Source organism: Saccopteryx leptura, chromosome 5 (assembly GCF_036850995.1).
Source record: "Saccopteryx leptura isolate mSacLep1 chromosome 5, mSacLep1_pri_phased_curated, whole genome shotgun sequence".
NCBI classification, from domain to species: Eukaryota; Metazoa; Chordata; class Mammalia; order Chiroptera; family Emballonuridae; genus Saccopteryx; species Saccopteryx leptura.
This window is the reverse complement of record NC_089507.1, coordinates 110,898,132-110,916,965: the sequence shown is the minus strand read 5'-3', so window position 1 is coordinate 110,916,965 and position 18,834 is coordinate 110,898,132. Positions and strand designations below refer to the sequence as shown.

Sequence of the window (18,834 nt, the reverse complement as noted above, 5' to 3'; positions counted from 1 at the left end):
TCATCAGCTTAAGCATGGGGTCGCTGGCTTGAGCGTGGGAACACAGGCATGACCCCATAGTCTCTGGCTTGAACCCAAGGTTGCTGGCTTAAGCAAGAGGTCACTCACTCTGCTCTAAACCTCCCCACCCCCATCAAGGCACATATGAGGAAGCAATCAATGAACTAAGAAGAGTAAGGTGCTGCAATAAAGAATTGATGCTTCTCATCTCTCTCCCTTCCTGCCTGTCCCTATCTGTCCCTCTTTGTCTCTGTCACACACACACACACACACACACAAAGTGGTCAAATTCTGGAAATATTTTGAAGGTAGAGAGTCATGTTTTCCTAATAGATTGCATATGGGATGAGGGAGCTACTGAATTGTCTCAAGGGTGACATTTGATCTACAAAGGATGAAGTTGCCATCAATCATTCTGAGGCCTAACTGCCCAACTGACACTATAATACAGATGTTGCATATATCCTGATTTACTTGGTGTCATCAAATTTTTAATTCTCTTTAGTACATCTCTCTCTGACTCCTCCCACAGAAATAATCTACTCAAAGAAGTCCAATTTTTTGCAGATAGATGAAGTTCCCTCTCAGATACGATTGCAACTTGCAATGATAGACAGCCTAGCCCAGACGGCAACCTTGGACTAGTTCACGTCTGATGGCTAGTCAAGCAACAATGGAAAGACTCTACTGGTCATTTGCTAGTTATATGACTTTGGACACATCATTTCTCCTCTCTCTGCATTTCTTTGTCTTAAAGTAAGGATATTATCAGTACAGTTATTCTGTATATTAAATAAATGAATAAATGTCAAGCAATATCTGGCACAGAATAAGAAATATATAAGGTTATAATTATTACTGTCATTCTTTTTTTTTTCATAGTAAGTTTTTCAGAAACATTCTTTTTTTATTTTTTATTTTTATTTATTCATTTTAGAGAGGAAAGAGAGAAAGAGAGAGAGAGAGAGAGAGGAGAGAGGAGAGAGAGACAGGGGAGAGGAGCTGGAAGCATCAACTCCCATATGTGCCTTGACCAGGCAAGCCCAAAGTTTCGAACCGGCGACCTCAGCATTTCCAGGTCGACGCTTTATCCACTGCGCCACCACAGGTCAGGCTATAATTATTACTGTCATTCTTAAGTGCTTTTGCTATTCCTTAACCTCAGAATAATTTTATAAGAAATAATACCTAGGGAGCTTACAAGTCTAATATAAATTCCAAAAACATGAATAACCTAACACAAATAATGTACACAGTACAAAGATAGGTCAAATTGCCTCTAGGCCTCATGGAAGCCTACCTACCCTAACTCAGCCACTAAAATCCTGTGGGACAAACATCACCCACTGTGTGTATGGACAGGGAGAACATGGGTACACAGCATTTTTCTGTGGTTAAAGAAACCAATCGAACACAGAAGCCTCTAGAATGTCTCTGAACCTTTCCATTCCAATTGTCTAGAACATCTTTCAAGAAAGATACTACACTTGAGCACTTCAGTTTTTGTTATATGCTAGACTACAATCAAGACTTGAGATGCAATCTACATAATTTTATTAACCAATGTCACCCCAATAAATTTTTTTTAATTTATTCATTTTAGAGAGGAGAGGGAGAGACAGAAAGAGAGAGAGAGAGGAGAGAGAGAGAGAAGGGGGGGAGGAGCTGGAAGCATCAACTCCCATATGTGCCTTGACCAGGCAAGCCCAGGGTTTCGAACCAGCAACCTCAGCATTTCCAGGTCGACGCTTTATCCACTGCGCCACCAAAGGTCAGGCCAATAAATTTAACTTAAAAAAGAACTGAGATCGTTTTTAAATGTTTACTGATTGTCAAACATTTAAAATACAGTGTGTCCGGAAAGTCATGGTGCACTTTTGACCAGTCACAGGAAAGCAACAAAAGACGACAGAAATGTGAAATCTGCACCAAATAAAAGGAAAACTCTCCCAGTTTCATACCTATTCAATGCAGTTCAATGTGGGCTCACACACAGATTTTTTAGGGCTCCTTAGGTAACTATCCCGTATAGCCTCTACAGACCCGTCACTGACTGATGACCTATCAGAACGGGGTTCCTCCACCAAACTGTCGGTTTCCTTCAACTGCTTATCACACCGAGTAATGTTATTCCTATGTGGTGGTGCTTCGTTATAAATGCGCCAATATTCACGTTGCACTTTGGTTACGGATTCGAATTTAGCGAGCCACAGAACACACTGAACTTTCCTCTGTCCACATCTAGACTGGCATGGCCATGGGCTGCTCCGCTGTATACATGGTGTTACGTCATCATCTGCGCATGCGCACATGCTGCCACATCACCCTACAGAAACTGGGAGCGTTTTCCTTTTATTTGGTGCAGATTTCACATTTCTATCGTCTTTTGTTGCTTTCCTGTGACCAGTCAAAAGTGCACCATGACTTTATGGACACACTGTATATAACACACACACACACACAACTTAAATCTGTTCTTTTTTCTCCAGCCTCTGACACTGAATGAATTTCTACAGAAAATGCCCCCGAACAACAGCAGCAATTCTCAACCCTGGCTGCATCTCAAATTACGGGGAGAACTAAATATAATGTGAAGGCTCAGTCCTACATTTCTGTGCTGAAGCCAACATTTAGAACTGCCAGAGAGGTAAATCCCAGAAGTATTATTTACTGAATTTGGGAAACAAAGAGAACACTAATTAAACACTTTGGGGTGTAAACTAGCATCAAGCATAAACTGGGTTCTGGGGTGAAAGGACAGTATAGCCTAAATCAGAAATCCTCTGACCTAGTCTCTATCTTGAACCTACAAAACAAGAGTCGGTGGTCTTCCAAATGTTTTCTCAGAAGTGAATGATGACCAAATTTAGATTTCTTTCCAATGAAAGAACACACAATACTGTTTTATTTTTCTCGAGCAAAACCCTTATTGCCAAATAGCTGTTGACAATTACTTTTTCTTCCTGTTCCCTTACTACAGCCAATAACAGTAGGCAACCTGGCTGCTCTAAGAAATGTGAATCTTACTTCCGTTTGTATTTTTTAATCCATTATTTAAAACAAAGCCTCTACCATATACTAGTACACAGCGTAAAGGAGAAATTACTGCCAAATGTTTTTACCTGTCAACACAGGATAGGGCTGGGTAATAGCTTTCTACAATAAACTCATTCATTCATTTATTTCTTTAAAATGCAATACTTATTAACCCTTTTTTATATGCTAGACATACGCAATGATCAAGACATACTTGGACTTCATATCCTTCTAGATGCCTGTAAATGCACAAATTTTAAAAAGTACAAATGTAGTTCAAAAATATCTAAAGAGCCTGACCAGGTGGTGGCGCAGTGGACAGAGCGTCGGACTGGGATGCAGAGGACCCAGGTTCGAGACCGCGAGGTCGCCAGCTGAGCGCGGGCTCATCTGGTTTGAGCAAAAAGCTCACCAGCTTGGACCCAAGGTTGCTGGCTCCAGCAAGGGGTTACTCGGTCTGCTGAAGGCCCACAGTCAAGGAACATATGAAAAAGCAATCAATGAACAACTAAGGTGCTGCAACACGCAATGAAAAATTAATGATTGATGCTTCTCATCTCTCTCCGTTCCTGTCTGTCCCTGTCTGTCCCTGTCTATCCCTCTCTCTGACTTTGTACAAAAAAAAAAAAAAAAAAAAAAAGCCTGATCTGTGGTGGCACAGTGGATAAAGCGTCGACCTGGAAATGCTGAGGTCGCCGGTTCGAAACCCTGGGCTTGCCTGGTCAAGGCACGTATGGGAGTTGATGCTTCCAGTTCCTCCCCCACTTCTCTCTCTCTGTCTCTCCCTCTCCTCTCTAAAATGAATAAATAAAAAAATTAAATATATATATATATACATATATATATAAAAAGTAAGCTAAGATAACGGAAGTCTAAAATAATAACATTAGAAATGTCGTGTGGAACCCTAATTTACTGGGCAGATGTTGTATTAGTCTCTTTTTTTTACTACTTTATTAATTTTTAGAGAGGAAGGGGAGATGGGGGAAAGAGAGAGACAAGAAAGAGAGGACAGAGACATCAGTTTGCTGTTCCAATCATTTATGCATTTACTGGTTGATCCTTATATGATATATGCCCTGACCTGGGGATCCAACCACAACTTCGTCATGTTCAGAAGATCTCCAACCAAAAGCTACACAGCCAGGGCCTTGGTCTCTTTTTATACGTGGTACTTGTTTAATAAAAATACTGTCCCAAAGAGATGAAATTACTACTTAGAAGAAATTAAAGAAGGCCAAACAATGAGAAAATTCTTTCTAATAGTGAGTTTAAATATGGCCTTCCACACTAGAGGGAAGTTGTCAAGAATAAATTACGACAGCACTGTGTCAACTCACTCATACAAGAAATAATTTCAGATTAGTTCAACCACATCAACTGTAAGATTTCTGGATTTAAAAAAATCAAATTGTCATAAAAACATATTTCAAATTTTTTAGTTGAAAATTATGTAAACTCTAATCATGGCACATAAACTACCCAACTGTAAATATTAAGTCACAGAGCTTACTGATAAAACTGTACTAATAAAGACACCAGTAAAATAAACTTGACTCGGTGCAGTGATCAGGCTTTTAACTTCCTTTATAAACACTAGTCCAAACCAAATCACTCAGATCAATCAGGAATTAACAGATGCTTCAGCCCCAAGTCAAAACGGGGCAATTTACAACAAAGCTGTTTCCAACCATACTAATGATATTCTCAAGAACATTCTTTAAGCATTCAAGTGGAACTATCTGAATCCAATCCCTCAATCCCCCACCTCAATCCTTTAGTTCTGTTTATAGGCCGGTGGGGTACAGCCAAGTGGGGTCAACTCGAAGTTTACAAAGAACTGACACCGGCCACCCCTGTTTTCCACTGTAGATACAGGCTGGTCCCAAAACGGGGATTCCGCACTCAGTTTCTGTCCCAGCCCGTGTCCACTCCCCTCACCTTTCAACAAGGAACGAATTCTGCCGGGCGGCGACCAGCGGGGCCGCGCCCGGGCAGACTGTGCGGAGCAGGCCCGCGGAGCCCCGCCCCACTGTCCGCGCCCAGCATCCGGCGCGCAGGGCCCGCTCCTGTCACCCGCCGCCCGCCCGCGGGGCCATGGGGCCGGCCGGCGTGCTCACCGTCAATGTTCTCCCGGTCGCTGATGTGCTGCAGGTTGCAGCCCGTGTCTTCGCGGCTCAGGTCGGCGTCCGGCCGGCAGGACTCCAGGCGGGAGTGCGCATTCCTGCGGAGCTTGGGGCTGGACGACACGCAGCACGAGGTCGTGTTCCCCATCGCGAACCCGCGCCGCCGAGACGACGGAAGCGCGGTCAGCAGCGGCGGCGGGGCCTGGCCATGGGCGGCGGGCGGAGCGGTGACGAGCGGCGGACGGCTCCCTGGGCCTCCGCGCCGCCCCAGCCCGTTCCGCGGAGGGTCACTCGGACTGCGCGAATGCGGCGCCCGCCCGCCTCACCCCGCCGCGGCCATGGCGGGGCCGCGCAGGCCTCCCGCGCTTCCCGCTCGGTGCCCGGACCGGCGGCTGCCTTGCAAAAGGTTCCGGGTCACGCGCGGCTCCGTGCTAGCGCCTACGGTTGGGCGGGGCGGCGTACGGAAGGGGCGGGGACGCTGCGAGGCGGTCGTAGCCTCGGCCGGGTGGGCGGTGCGGCGTGCGGAAGGAGCGGGGCCGCGCCGAGGTGGTCGTAACCTCGGTCGGGCGCGGGGCTTAAGGGGCGCTGCGGCCGGAGGAAACCGGCACCCGCCCCGACCCGGCACCGCCCCCTCCGCTACCCTGGGTCGCAGACCTCCGCCGGGAAGGCGCCCGGTCCTCACGTCCTGCGGGGACCACGGTGTCTGTGGCTGCCCTGGGACTCGGGATGGGTTGGGGCCTTTCTGTTCTTTCTTTAGACTTCTCAGAGGAAGCCGGCCTGGGTTGGGAGGTGTCCCAGCTGTCAGCCCCGCGGGGACGGGATGGCGGCCCGCGGCCGTTGCCTTGTGGAGTCCGCGGCGGCTGCTCTGAGGAGCACGTGGGGGCGTGCCTTCCGCGCGCGCTGCGTGGTGCTGGGCGGGGCCTGGCGGGCCGTGAGACTGGTGCGGGGGAGCGCGCACTGTGCTGCGGGCCAGTAACCTTCCCGCCCGCCGCCGGGTTCTTCGGGACCTGTGAGCACGGGCTGCGTCCGGCGATCGGAACAGGGGTGAACTGGGTGCAGCGCTCTTCGTTTCTAAGGTACGAGGGAACTGACGCCCTGAAAAATGCAATGACAGGTACCGAGAGGAAGCACAGAAGGACAAGAAGTAATACTCTTCTGGTGTCAGCTTGGATGCATATCTTGGCAGAGGCTTCCTAAACATTCGTCCGTTTAGGAAACGTTTCAGCCTCGTTTTCACCGGCGCTGCCCCTCAGTAAGCTTTATAAACAGGCCATATTTTTATTTTTTTAATAATTTTTTTTTAGGTTTTATGTATTCATTTTTAGAGAAAGAGGAGAGAGAGAAGTGGGGAGGAGCAGGAAGCATCAACTCCCATTTGTGCCTTGACCAGGCAAGCCTAGGGTTTTGAACTGGCAACCTCAGCATTGCAAGTCGATGCTTTATCCACTGCGCCACTCCCAGGTCAGGCCAGGCCAGGCCATATTTTTAACAAGCTCTGTGATCCAACTATGTTAATACCAACGGAAAAGTGACGGATGTCCTGAAAATACAGGGGCAGCAAAGTGCCGGTGCAGACAAGATGACAAAAGAAGTGTAAAGGCGGATTCCGAGGTGGGGAGACTGCAGCACGACTAAATGAGTCTCTTTTATAAGGCACCTGAAGCTCCTGCCTCCCGGGAAAGAGGGACCAGAACGGAACTAGGAGGCAGGGACTGTGCGCACCCAGACTTTCAGCACGACCATGTGGATAAGACAGCAGAAAATCAGGACAGGTGCTGGATTGTCCGTTCTCATTGCTCCTTTGTAGTTTGGGCGCCATAGCACCCAATTACTGAACCATATGTGCATGGCATATTCACTCAGGCACATTAAATCATCTTTACTTAACCATAAAATTTACAACTAGTGATATGGGTTGAGGCACCTGAGAGAGGAGACCAGATAACATGGCTGGCTGTTTCAAGGTTCCTCTTTTGCAGGGGTTACTGGGCAGTGTTAACTGGGAGTAACATCTGGAGTCAGGAGAAGACATGGCTGAGGGGTAAGGGTAACCAAAGGATGGGACAGCCACTGATCTGCAGGGACTTTTTTGTCCCCTCACCACCCCTCCTGTTCTTTGACATTCCCTTTATATTCCCCTTAGCAGTGCACCTATTAGGCTTATTAAGAAGTATGACTTTTGGCCCTGGCCGGTTGGCTCAGCAGTAGAGCGTCGGCCTGGTGTGTGGGGACCCGGGTTCGATTCCCAGCCAGGGCACATAGGAGAAGCGCCCATTTGCTTCTCCACCCCACCCCCCTTCCTCTCTGTCTCTCTCTTCCCCTCCCGCAGCCGAGGCTCCAAGGCTCCATTGGAGCAAAGATGGCCCGGGCACTGGGAATGGCTCCTTGGCCTCTGCCCCAGGCACTAGAGTGGCTCTGGTCTCTGCAGAGCGTCGCCCCCTGGTGGGCGAGCCGGATGGATCCCGGTCTCTGTCGACTGTCTCTCCCCATTTCCAGCTTCAGAAAAAAAAAAAAAAAAAGAAGTATGACTTTTGGTCAGCAGGCCTGGGAGTGGATGGGGGTGGAAGATAAGTGCTAAAGGCTAAGCAGTGATTGACCTGAGTGAACCACCACATCCCTACACACACACACACACACACACACACACACACACACTTCTAAAGGCAGAGATGCCTCCTGCTTGACACATAGTGACACTTTAGGAAAGGTCACATGTTGAACGCCTGCTAGAAAGAAGACACTACTAAATATTTTTACATCTAAGCCTGTACTGTTATCTCCCATTTTACAAATAAAGACACTAATTCTGATAATTAAACCTAAGTTAACAGTACTGAGAAATGGCCTAACTGGGGGATTATAGAGTCTGTAAGATCCCCTCAGTTGCATCCAGCCCAATCTCCTGCCCCCCGCCCCCAGGTATCACTGAACAGGACAGGGGTGGGGAATAGGGTGGAATAATGAGAGAAATAAGTCTGCAGAAGTTTTGAGTGGAAAAGAGACTCAAGTGTTGCTTCTCTCTTTTCTATTATTTTGCTGAATGAACCTGCAAGGCACTGCTTAGGTCTAGTTCTAGACTTGCAGAAGAGAGAAGAGGGGAGCCTGCTATTTCTGTGGAGCCCAGCTCTTCTGACCAGAGTGGGTAGCAGGTCAACAAGGAGAAGCAGTATGCAGGAATTTGGCCACACCATCCCTGACATGGTATCACTTGAGAATCTAAATATGGGGATACTTCCTCAATAAGGTGAGTCTATCCCAGGATTGGGGCAGAAGGGGAGAGGGAAAGTGAGCACTACAACCCAAGGCCCTATCCTCAGAATGGTCAGCCTTCTTAGAAAACAACCTGGACCTAATCAGAACCAACCCTGCTTTTGAAGTAGAATCACTTCATAATTCTTTTTCCTCACCTTTCTTTGTGACCAGGGTTTAAAGAGGTAAATATGGAAATTGAATGAGCTAGTTAAGTCAGTGCTCTTCATATTTTTTTAGCAGTCATAGCTCTTCTGTTGTTCAACAAAATTTTCAATGGGATCAAAATATTTAAAGCATTAATGATATTATTTAGTAACTGATATATAAGATCTTATAAAAACAAATCAGGCCTGACCAGGCGGATTTGTTTTTATAAGATCTTATATATCAGTTACTAAATGGATAGAGCGTCGGACTGGGATGCGGAAGGACCCAGGTTCGAGACCCCAAGGTCGCCAGCTTGAGCGCGGGCTCTTCTGGTTTGAGCAAAAGCTCACCAGCTTGGACCCAAGGTCGCTGGCTCAAGCAAGGGGTTACTTGGTCTGCTGAAGGCCCGCAGTCAAGGCACATATGAGAAAGCAATCAATGAACGACTAAGCTGTCACAATGCGCAACGAAAAACTGATGATTGATGCTTCTCATCTCTCTGTTCCTATCTATCCCCCTCTCTGACTCTCTGTCTCTCCAAAAAATAAAAAATTAAAATTAAAAAAATAAAAATAAAAAAACAAATCAGCAAGTATAGGTGACCTTAATTAAACTAGGTCGATTATAAGTACAGTCTTACTTCAGCTACACACATATCCATGAAATAGAAGTCTCTCATTTGCGCAACTCCTGAATCAACTAGAATACAGGAAACACAGCCAGGTTAACCCAGGACCTGGACCTTTGCTCAAAAGAAGGAAAAAGACTGGCTGTTAGCACTTATAATGTGATTAGTCTAATTGAGATACGCAATAAGAAATTAAAATACAATTTCAAAATTGTGTAAAATACTTCACTGATACATTTTATCTTGATTACATGTCTAAATGATAATATTTGGGATAGATAGTTATAAAAATTAATGACACCTGTTTACTTTTTTAAAATGTGGCTACCGCCTGACCTGAGGTGGTGCAGTGGATAAAGCATTGACCTGGAAATGCTGAGGTCGCCAGTTTGAAACTCTGGGCTTGCCTGGTCAAGGCACATATGGGAGTTGATGCTTCCAGCTCCTCCCCCCTTCTCTCTCTCTGCCTCTCCTCTCTCTGTCTCTCCCTCTCCTCTCTAAAATGAATAAATAAAAAAATTTTAAAAAAAAAATGTGGCTACCAGAAATTTTTCTTCTTTTTCCAAGTGAGAGGAAGGGAGATAGAGAGACAGACTCCCACACGCACCTCAACTGGGATCCACCTAGCAACCACATCTGGGGCCAATGCTCTGCCGATCTGAAGTCATGTTTGCAACAGAGCTATTTTTAGCATCTGAGGTGAAAGCTTGGCAGGGCTGTCCTCAGAGCCTAGCGAATGCGCTCTAACCAATCGAGCCATGGCTACAGGAGGAGAAGAGAGAAAGAGAAGGAGAGAGGTAAAGAAGCAGATAGTCACTTCCCCTGTGTGCCCTAACAGGGAATTGAACCTAGGACATCCACACACTAGGCCAACGCTCTACCACTGAGCCAACTGACCAGGGCCCAGAAATTTTTAAATTTTATATGTGGTTCATGCTACTTTTTTATTGGACAGCGCTGCCCTAGAACTTGTCTTGTGCCCCATATGCTATGAATTCATCCATGGCCTGAAACTTCACCGCAGCCATATTACTTACTTATAGACTTGCCTGCCATCTGGACTGCTTTCAGTGCTATGTCCCAGAACTAGCTCTCTCAGCCCTCCCCCATTGAATTCAAACCCAACAGTCTCCGGGCTAATTTGTTGGATCTTTGAACACAGTGCCCCTTGGACTGCTCTTGTCAGGACATCTGGGTTATCATTTTTCTACCACTTACATTACTGTACTGCCAGTGTTGAACAACCAATATGTCAATAGATTCCTACATAAAAACAAAAAAAAGCTTGTTTTTGTTAATATCAAAGGGAAATGTATGGTCAGAACTTCCAGAAAATTACATTGCAATTCAGCTCCTCTCACACTTTAGTTTTCAATGTAGTAGCATAAAGTATCTATCCAACACTTCCAAAGTAAGAGAATCATTTACTCTGTGAAGTATCTTCAATTCCATGTAATAGCCTAATCAGGTGGTGGCGCAGTGAATAGAGTGTTGGCCTGTGACACCGAGGTCTCTGAAACCCTGAGGTTGCCAGCTTGAGCGCAGGCTCATCGAGCTTTTAGAGTGGGATTATTTTTGTGATAATCCCATGGTCACTGGCTTAAACCCAAGGTCGCTGCTTTGAGCAAGGGGTCACTGGTTTGGCTGGAGTCCCCCCCCCCCTGCCCCGTTGAAGGCACGTATGAGAAATCAATCAATAAACAACTAAGGTGCAGCAACTATGAGTTGATGCTTCTCATCTCTCTCCCTTTCTGTCTGTCTATGGCCAAAAATTCCATGTAATATAAACAGTATCAGATCTAATGAAACTGATTTTTATCTCTTTTCAGAAGATAGTGCATCTATATCTTCTTCACTACTAGATATAGGCCTACATTCAAATCGACCAATTTTTAATTTCCGAGGCCTATAATTCCCATGAAGTGTGGGAATATAGAAAAGACAATACTACAGTATGTCAGATATTCATCAGCCAATGTCAACAGATTTTGAGTCACTAGAGCTAGATTTGGTGTTATCAAGTACTATTAGCAGACAGTATCTGGTGTGGTGGGACCTCTGCTAAGCAGAGATGAAATCATATTCCAACATCAAGAAGCTGTTTCTCTAAACCTAGGGAGTCACCTCATAACTACTACAAAAGAATTAGGTAATTGGCACTATCTGTCTCTAGAGATGTACCTAGGTACAATACCACAATTTTCTTTATTCATATTTAATAAATTTCTTATTTTTAAATGTTAGTCCATGTACTTTGTAATCTAAAACATCCTCTAACCCAGTACGTATTTTTCAACCACAGGCCCAACAGAAATTTCATGCCATCCACAAAAGAATTAAGATGTGTGATGATTATAGTCCCAATGATCTTAGTCGAATTCACTTATGCTCGTGTCTTAGTGATCCCAAAATAATTCTTATATTTTCACCAGTTCCCAAGTATAAAAAGGTTGAAAACCACAGCTCTAATCAATACCTCGATCGTTGAATTTTTGCCTATCAGAATGCTTTATTAACACATCCTACTATTAGGTTGTAATTTTCACTATCTTGGTATGTTCGTTTATTCCTTGTTACTGTGGCTATTGCCTGAATAGCAAATAAAAAAATAAAATAGTTTCACAACTATCCAAAAGAGCTCAGAAACAGGGAACTTTTTTGCACAAGGTATCCATGGAACAACATAAATCAGCAAACATAAACAGTTAAAATTATTCCAGTCAAAAATATGTTTAAAAAAATTACAATGTTAGAAATAGCACCCAGAAAATGAACACTCTTTTACATTGCTCCAGGAATTAGAAGTTGGTACAAACTTTCTAACTGACAATTGTGCAGTACTTGTCAAAAGCCTTAGAATATTATAAACCTGTCAATCCCAAATTTCCATTTCTATGAACTCATCCAAAAGAAATAATTATAGATACGTTTAAAGATAGAGCACATGGGGTATACATTGCAGTGGTGAGCATGTAGCCATTTCCATGATCAGGAGGCAAGTGAGAGAGAGCGGGCATGGTTTTTCACCTGGTGCCTTCGTAGCACATGCCCATGCTCTGCATGTGTCCCTCAGTTCCACCCCTACCCTTGACCAGCTCTGTAGGCAAAATAGAGCTAAATGTCCAATAACAGGAGATTGTCAAATAAGTTATGAGACAGATGGTAAAAGAATATTTAACAACAAAATATTCACTGTATGCAATTACATATTTTAAAATAATGTTTCTAAATACAATGGTTCCCTCATCTATCGAGGGGGTTAGTTCCCAGAACCCCCTATAATAGGCAAAAATCCACGAAGTAGCAACCTTATATTTATTTTATTATTTATATATATTTTAAGGCTTTATAAACCCTCCCCACACTTTTTTTTTTTTACAGAGACAGAGAGAGGGATAGATAGGGACAGACAGACAGGAACGAAGATAGATGAGAAGCGTCAATCATCAGTTTTTCGCTGCGACACCTTAGTTGTTCATTGATTGCTTTCTCATATTTGCCTTGACTGTGGGCATTCAGCAGACCGAGTAACCCTTGCTCGAGCCACAACCTTGGGTCCAAGCTGGTGAGCTTTGCTCAAACCAGTTGAGCTCGCACTCAAGCTGGTGACCTCAAGGTCTCGAACCTGGGTCCTTCCGCATCCCAGTCCAATGCTCTATCCACTGCGCCACCGCCGGGTCAGGCAACCCTCCCCACACTCTTATAAACCTTTCCCATACTGCTATTAACCTTTCCCACACTCTTATAAACACTTTCTTTGCTCTTAAACACTTTCTAAATAATTAAGAAAATAAATATATTAAAATACCTGTAGGCCCTGGCCGGTTGGCTCAGTGGTAGAGCGTCGGCCTGGCGTGCAGAAGTCCCGGGTTTGATTTCTGGCCAGGGCACACAGGAGAAGCGTACATCTGCTTCTCCACCCCTCCCCCTCTCCTTCCTCTCTGTCTCTCTCTTCCCCTCCCGCAGCCGAGGCTCCATTGGAGCAAAGATGGCCCAGGCGCTGGGGATGGCTCCTTGGCCTCTGCCCCAGGCGCTGGAATGGCTCTGGTCGCGACAGAGCGATGCCCCGGAGGGGCAGAGCATCGCCCCCTGGTGGGCAGAGCTTCGTCCCCTGGTGGGCGTGCCGGGTGGATCCCGGTCGGGCGCATGCGGGAGTCTGTCTGACTGTCTCTCCCCGTTTCCAGCTTCAGAAAAATACAAGAAAACAAAACAAAACAAAAATACCTGTAAAAAATACCTATATACCACAAAATCCCACGATACAGTGAAAAAGCCACGATACAAAACTAGATAATCAATTTTAAAATCCGCGATATAGTAAGACCGCAAAAAGTGAAGCACAATATGGTGAGGGATGACTGTAGTGTGATCGTTCATTAACAAAAGGGAGATGGGACCAAAAAAAAGAGATTCTATGGAAAGTAACTTCACAGCGTGATCTATCTGATCATAAATTCCTAACTGATGAACAGGTTAGAGTGGGTCGTTCCTCCCCACGCATAGAACTTTTTAGTAAAAGGTTTATCTTTGCCTTAAGCAAGCCCTGTCCATTGTTTTTCTGCATCTAGGTTAACATACCTTTGAAATAAACAGTAACCATCCTCAAGAGAACACATAATTATTATATAATTAACTATTCTGTAATTCCCATCTTGCTTTCTCCCACCCCCAAACAGTCTTCCTCATGTTCCCTCCTTAATTTCAAATGCATGAAAGAAACTGCAAAACTGTTCTCAGAAGCATTTGAGACCTTGCTCCCCAGCTTCTGTCATCAGTTTGGCTCAAACTCACAAAAATTTTCTATAGATTTGGATGCTTGTTACATCAACAGGGAAATGGCCATTTACACAAAAACGTTAAATGAGATTGTAGTTACAGCTCTTTTTTTTATTCTCTGTTTATCTCTATTTTCTAATTTTCTACCATGAACATTTCATTGTTAAAAAATAAATATTAAAAAAAAATTATTTGGCCCTGGCTGGTTGGCTCAGCGGTAGAGCGTCGGCCTGGCGTGCGGGGGACCCGGGTTCGATTCCCGACCAGGGCACATAGGAGAAGCGCCCATTTGCTTCTCCACCCCCCCCCCCTCCTTCCTCTCTATCTCTCTCTTCCCCTCCCACAGCCAAGGCTCCATTGGAGCAAAGATGGCCCGGGCGCTGGGGATGGCTCCTTGGCCTCTGCCCCAGGCGCTAGAGTGGCTCTGGTCACGGCAGAGCGACGCCCCGGAGGGGCAGAGCATCGCCCCCTGGTGGGCAGAGCATCATCCCTGGTGGGCGTGCTGGGTGGATCCCGGTCAGGCACATGCGGGAGTCTGACTGTCTCTCCCCGTTTCTAGCTTCAGAAAAATACAAAAACACAAAACAAAACAAAACAAAAAAAATTATTCCAGCCACACAAAGAACCTACAGATTTTTCCTTTAATTATGGTAGTTTAAGCAAAGCCAGTTAGTTATGTAGTGTCTTTCTGCTCTCTGAGCTGTCAGAGTATGGTGTAGATGTGGCCTTCTCTGACCTAGTTAAGTCCACAGCAAGGTGAACCGTTGGAGGCACTTGGCCCTCAAACCAGCAGTAAGTGCTGGCATGGGACTTTGTTAACAGTAAAAACTGCCCATTGCAAGAGAGCCTGAAACAGAAGGGACCTCAGGGATGTGAGGATTATGTGGGAAAGGAAAACCAGAAAGAAATTTAAGCTTTGCTAGCTCACAGGAGATATAGCTCTACCTGTACACAGCATACTTGCGTGACTGAAAGTAATAAAAATAAACCCTTAATGATCCCAAGATTTTGCTATAAAGAAACTTAAGAAAATGATGTATCATGGGGGCATCAGTATGTTTCAAGGGATAAAATTAGCTATCACAAAACGCATTTGGCGATATCCAGTTTTTATAACAATATCACATACATTAACTAACGCATGTGAACCTGTTATGACAAGGGTCTCAAAATCTGGTTCTTACTAAATTTAGTTCTTACTAAATGTTATTCTTGTTAAATGTTAAAACAGAGCCCAGCATTTTGCAGATGCAGCTGTATACAGGATGGACAAGAGAACCACCCAATAAGTGTAGACTACTGCAAAGAAGAAATCAACATATAATTGACCAAATAGTATATATAAGCAATGACTGAGCCTTTCTTGGGGAAACAGAGCTTTAGCTATGAGTCGCCTCTCCTTTACTTGCTGCAACTAAATTAAACTACTTGCAGAATACCCCAAAAGGCAAACCCCTTGAGTTTGGTAATAAACCTGCTATAGCCATTTAAAGAAGGTATGATAGGTATTTTTATCTCTATCTGTGGATTAGGAAACAGACACAGGGAGAGGTCCTAGGGGGCAGTACACAAGTTATAGGCAAAGAGAAAGTTAACAACCAAGTTCCTGATTTCCTGAATCTAAGAACAAAAGCTACACTAAAAGAAAAATAACTACTATACTGGGATAATGACAAATGCAATTCTCCCATTTTCTCAACATAAACAGCCTCACTAAAGTTGTGTTCTCCAGGGTAAAGGACACATACTTCAGTGTAAGATGACTTATGGGAGGCAAAATAAAATATTAGAACTTGTATGGATATTCATTTTGTAACAAGGAAGGTAGAAAGGGAAAGAGGGAGGGGAGAATTAGGCTTCATGAATATTTAATATGTAGACTGACCCTGGTGCCCTCATGCAGTTCTACATCAGAGAGCCATGGGTCAGAAATGGTATGTGTGGTCCCTGAAGGGGATGTAAGGTCCACATGCATTAGTTCACACAGACAGAAACTTACAAGTACCTGATAGATACGTGAATTCCAAACTGCCCTCTTGATGTTCCGCTTATCTGTCAGACCTCACCCTTACTATCGCCCCTGAGACAGAAGAATTCCAAGAAGCTGGCAAGCCCCCCAAGAAGGAGCATTCCAGAAAGCTGAAATACTAAAACCGTAAAAGGGAACATACCAGAACCTTTGCCTCAGTATCCCCTCAGGCTCTCCCAAACACTATATAATTTGGCCCTAGTCTGTAATCTGTGCTCTTCTCCCTGAGAAGTGCCCAGCAGGGTTCCTTTCTTCCTTTCAATAAAGCCTGTTACTCTGGTCTTTCAGACTCCCATGGATTCCTACAGTACCTAGTTATTATGGCTTATGTTACATAAATTTATTAAACCCTCAGCCAAGTACAAGATAAAAACAATGACCATCTAATCAGTTCTAAAGCAAGTCATTGTAAAATGATTCTAAATTATCAAGAACAACATTTGAGCCTGGCTGGTGGTGGTGCAGTAGATAAAGCATCGACCTGGAACGCTGAGGTCACCAGTTCAAAACCCAGGGTGTTGGGGACTGAACGCCAACAGGGTCTTTGCAGTTTAGATTTTTGGAGGACAGAGGTGTGGGGAACTGGCAGTAAGCTGACAGTCTGTCCAACCCTTCACCTCACTTGTTCTGTGAAATTGCTAAAGGCTCACTATGGTGCTAGATTGTTTTACTCATCCTATCCCCCTGTAAAGCCAGCAGCCATGCCAGGCCCACTATCACAGCAGCCTGGCCAGTGCAGGTTCGCATTGGATTCGGACAGTCGGTAAAGAAACAACGGAGCCAAGAACTGATGGGCCTTCATCTTTAATCCTAGCTTGCACCCGGCGGGCAAGTAAAAACACACACTGGGCTCCAAAACCCACTCACATTCAGTGCTCACAAAGCTACAGATTTATCCGAGTTTCCTAGAATCAAAGGTTTCTAGCTCACCAGACTTATTCTCCTCAGTTTCCCATCTCCTTCCTTCTCCAGCGTCAAACTGCACAAACTGGCCTCTCACTCAATACTCTGCCATCTTGGCTGCTTCTCCTGGCCACATGGCCTCTTTCTGCTCTCTGCTCTGCTCCCTCTGCTTTCTCATGCTAATCATCCCAGGAACCAAGAGGGCAAACTCCTGTTCTGCCCCTATTTTATAGTGTAGAAATCCAAACTCTTAATCCAATATACAAAATAGGGAAGTCTCTAATACAAAGTCACTTCTCTGAGGCATGATTGGATTGTACCACCCCACATCAAAAAAGGGTAGGAAAGGCTTAATCCCAAAACCAAGCCCCAGGCTACAACGATCCTGCCTGCCCCCCCAACACACATAATATCACCTGGGCAACGGCCTTCACGTGGGCAGCGCCGGCTTTAACAAAGTGAGCATAATACATATTTTATCTGCCCAACACCCCCATGTCCCTCGAAAAGACTGGAGGCAAGTTTCTTTTTATCCTTTGTTTTATGAAATTAAGATGTTATGTATAGTGGGGGTTTTCTGCACTTGGGAGAATTCTAGAGATGCCTTGGAAATGTGACTTTGCTTTAATGATCTCTTTGATTTGCTAATGGCCTCTCTTTGCCCTACAAATAAAACAGGTTGGGGAATGGAGCTTTGCTTTTTGCAAGCTATCTCTTGCACTGCAAAGAGACCTCCTGAGCCCATCTTTTTTCTTTAAGCCTATTTTCTTTATTCCGCACCATTCCCACTGTTGGGCAGATAAAATGTATTATGCTCACTTTGTTAAAGAGGTCGTTGCCCAGGTGATATTAATGTGTGTTAAGAATCCGTGTAGCCTGGGGCTTGGTTTTGGGATTAAGCCTTTCCCACCCATTTTTGATGTGGGTTGGTACAATCCTATCATGCCTCAGAGGGTGACTTTGTATTAGAGACTTCCCTATTTTGTATATTGGATTAAGGGTTTGGATTTCTACACTATAAAATGGGGACAGAACGGGAGCTTGCGCTCTTGGTTCCTGGTATGATTAGCATGAGAAAGCAGAGGGAGCAGAGCAGAGAGCAGAAGGAGGCCATGTGGAGGAGGCCAGGAGAAGCAGCCAAGATGGCGGAGTGCTGAGTGAGATGCCAGTTTGTGTAGAGTTTGTGGGGAACTGAGGAGAATAAGGCTGGTGAGCTAGAAACCTTTGATTCTAGGAAACTCGGATAAGTCAGTGGCTTTGTGAGCACTGAATGTGAGTGGGTTTTGGAGCCCAGTGTGTGTTTTTACTTGCCTGCCGGGTGCAAGCTAGAATTAAAGACTATGTGTTGGGCAGATAAAATATATTATGCTCACTTTGTTAAAAATAGCGCTGCCCACGTGAGGCCGTCGCCCAGGTGATATTAATGTGTGTTGAGAATCCTTGTAGCCTGGGGCTTGGTTTTGGGATTAAGCCTTTCCCACCCTTTTTGATGTGGGGCGGTACAATCCAATCATGCCTCAAAGAAGTGACTTTGTAGTAGAGACTTCCCTATTTTGTATATTGGATTAAGGGTTTGGATTTCTACACTATAAAATGGGGACGGAGCGGGAGCTTGCGCTCTTGGTTCCTGAGGTTAGCATGAGAGAGCAGAGAGAGTAGAGCCAGCAGCGGAAGGAGGCCACGTGGAGGAGGCCAGGAAAAGCAGCCAAGATGGCGGAGTGCTGAGTGAGATGCCAGTTTGTACAGAGTTTGTATCTGGGATAGAGAAGGAGATGGGGAACTGAGGAGAATAAGGCTGGTGAACTAGAAACCTTTGATTCTAGGAAACTCGGATAAGCCAGTGGCTTTGTGAGCACTGAATATGAGTGGGTTTTGGAGCCCAGTGTGTATTTTTACTTGCCTGCCGGGTGCAAGCTAGCATTAAAGACTATGGCCCA

The 18,834-nt window shown here is 45.0% G+C and overlaps 1 protein-coding gene across 3 annotated transcripts in view; it reads right to left on the bottom strand.

The window, feature by feature from the left end:
* Positions 1-5,557, bottom strand: part of CCNY (cyclin Y) — a 229,533-nt gene extending 223,976 nt beyond the window's left edge. For 2 of the 3 annotated variants that reach the window (XR_010751634.1, XM_066386069.1), the window contains exon 1: positions 5,157-5,554. Coding sequence is in view for 2 of the 3 variants with exons in the window: in XM_066386069.1 (XP_066242166.1) it covers positions 5,157-5,310 (154 nt within the window). In the remaining variant the exon portion in view is untranslated. Of the gene's footprint in view, positions 1-5,156 lie in introns of all 3 variants that reach the window. The other variant, XM_066386070.1, reaches the window with a different exon arrangement.
* Between the last annotated feature and the right edge of the window lie 13,277 nt (positions 5,558-18,834).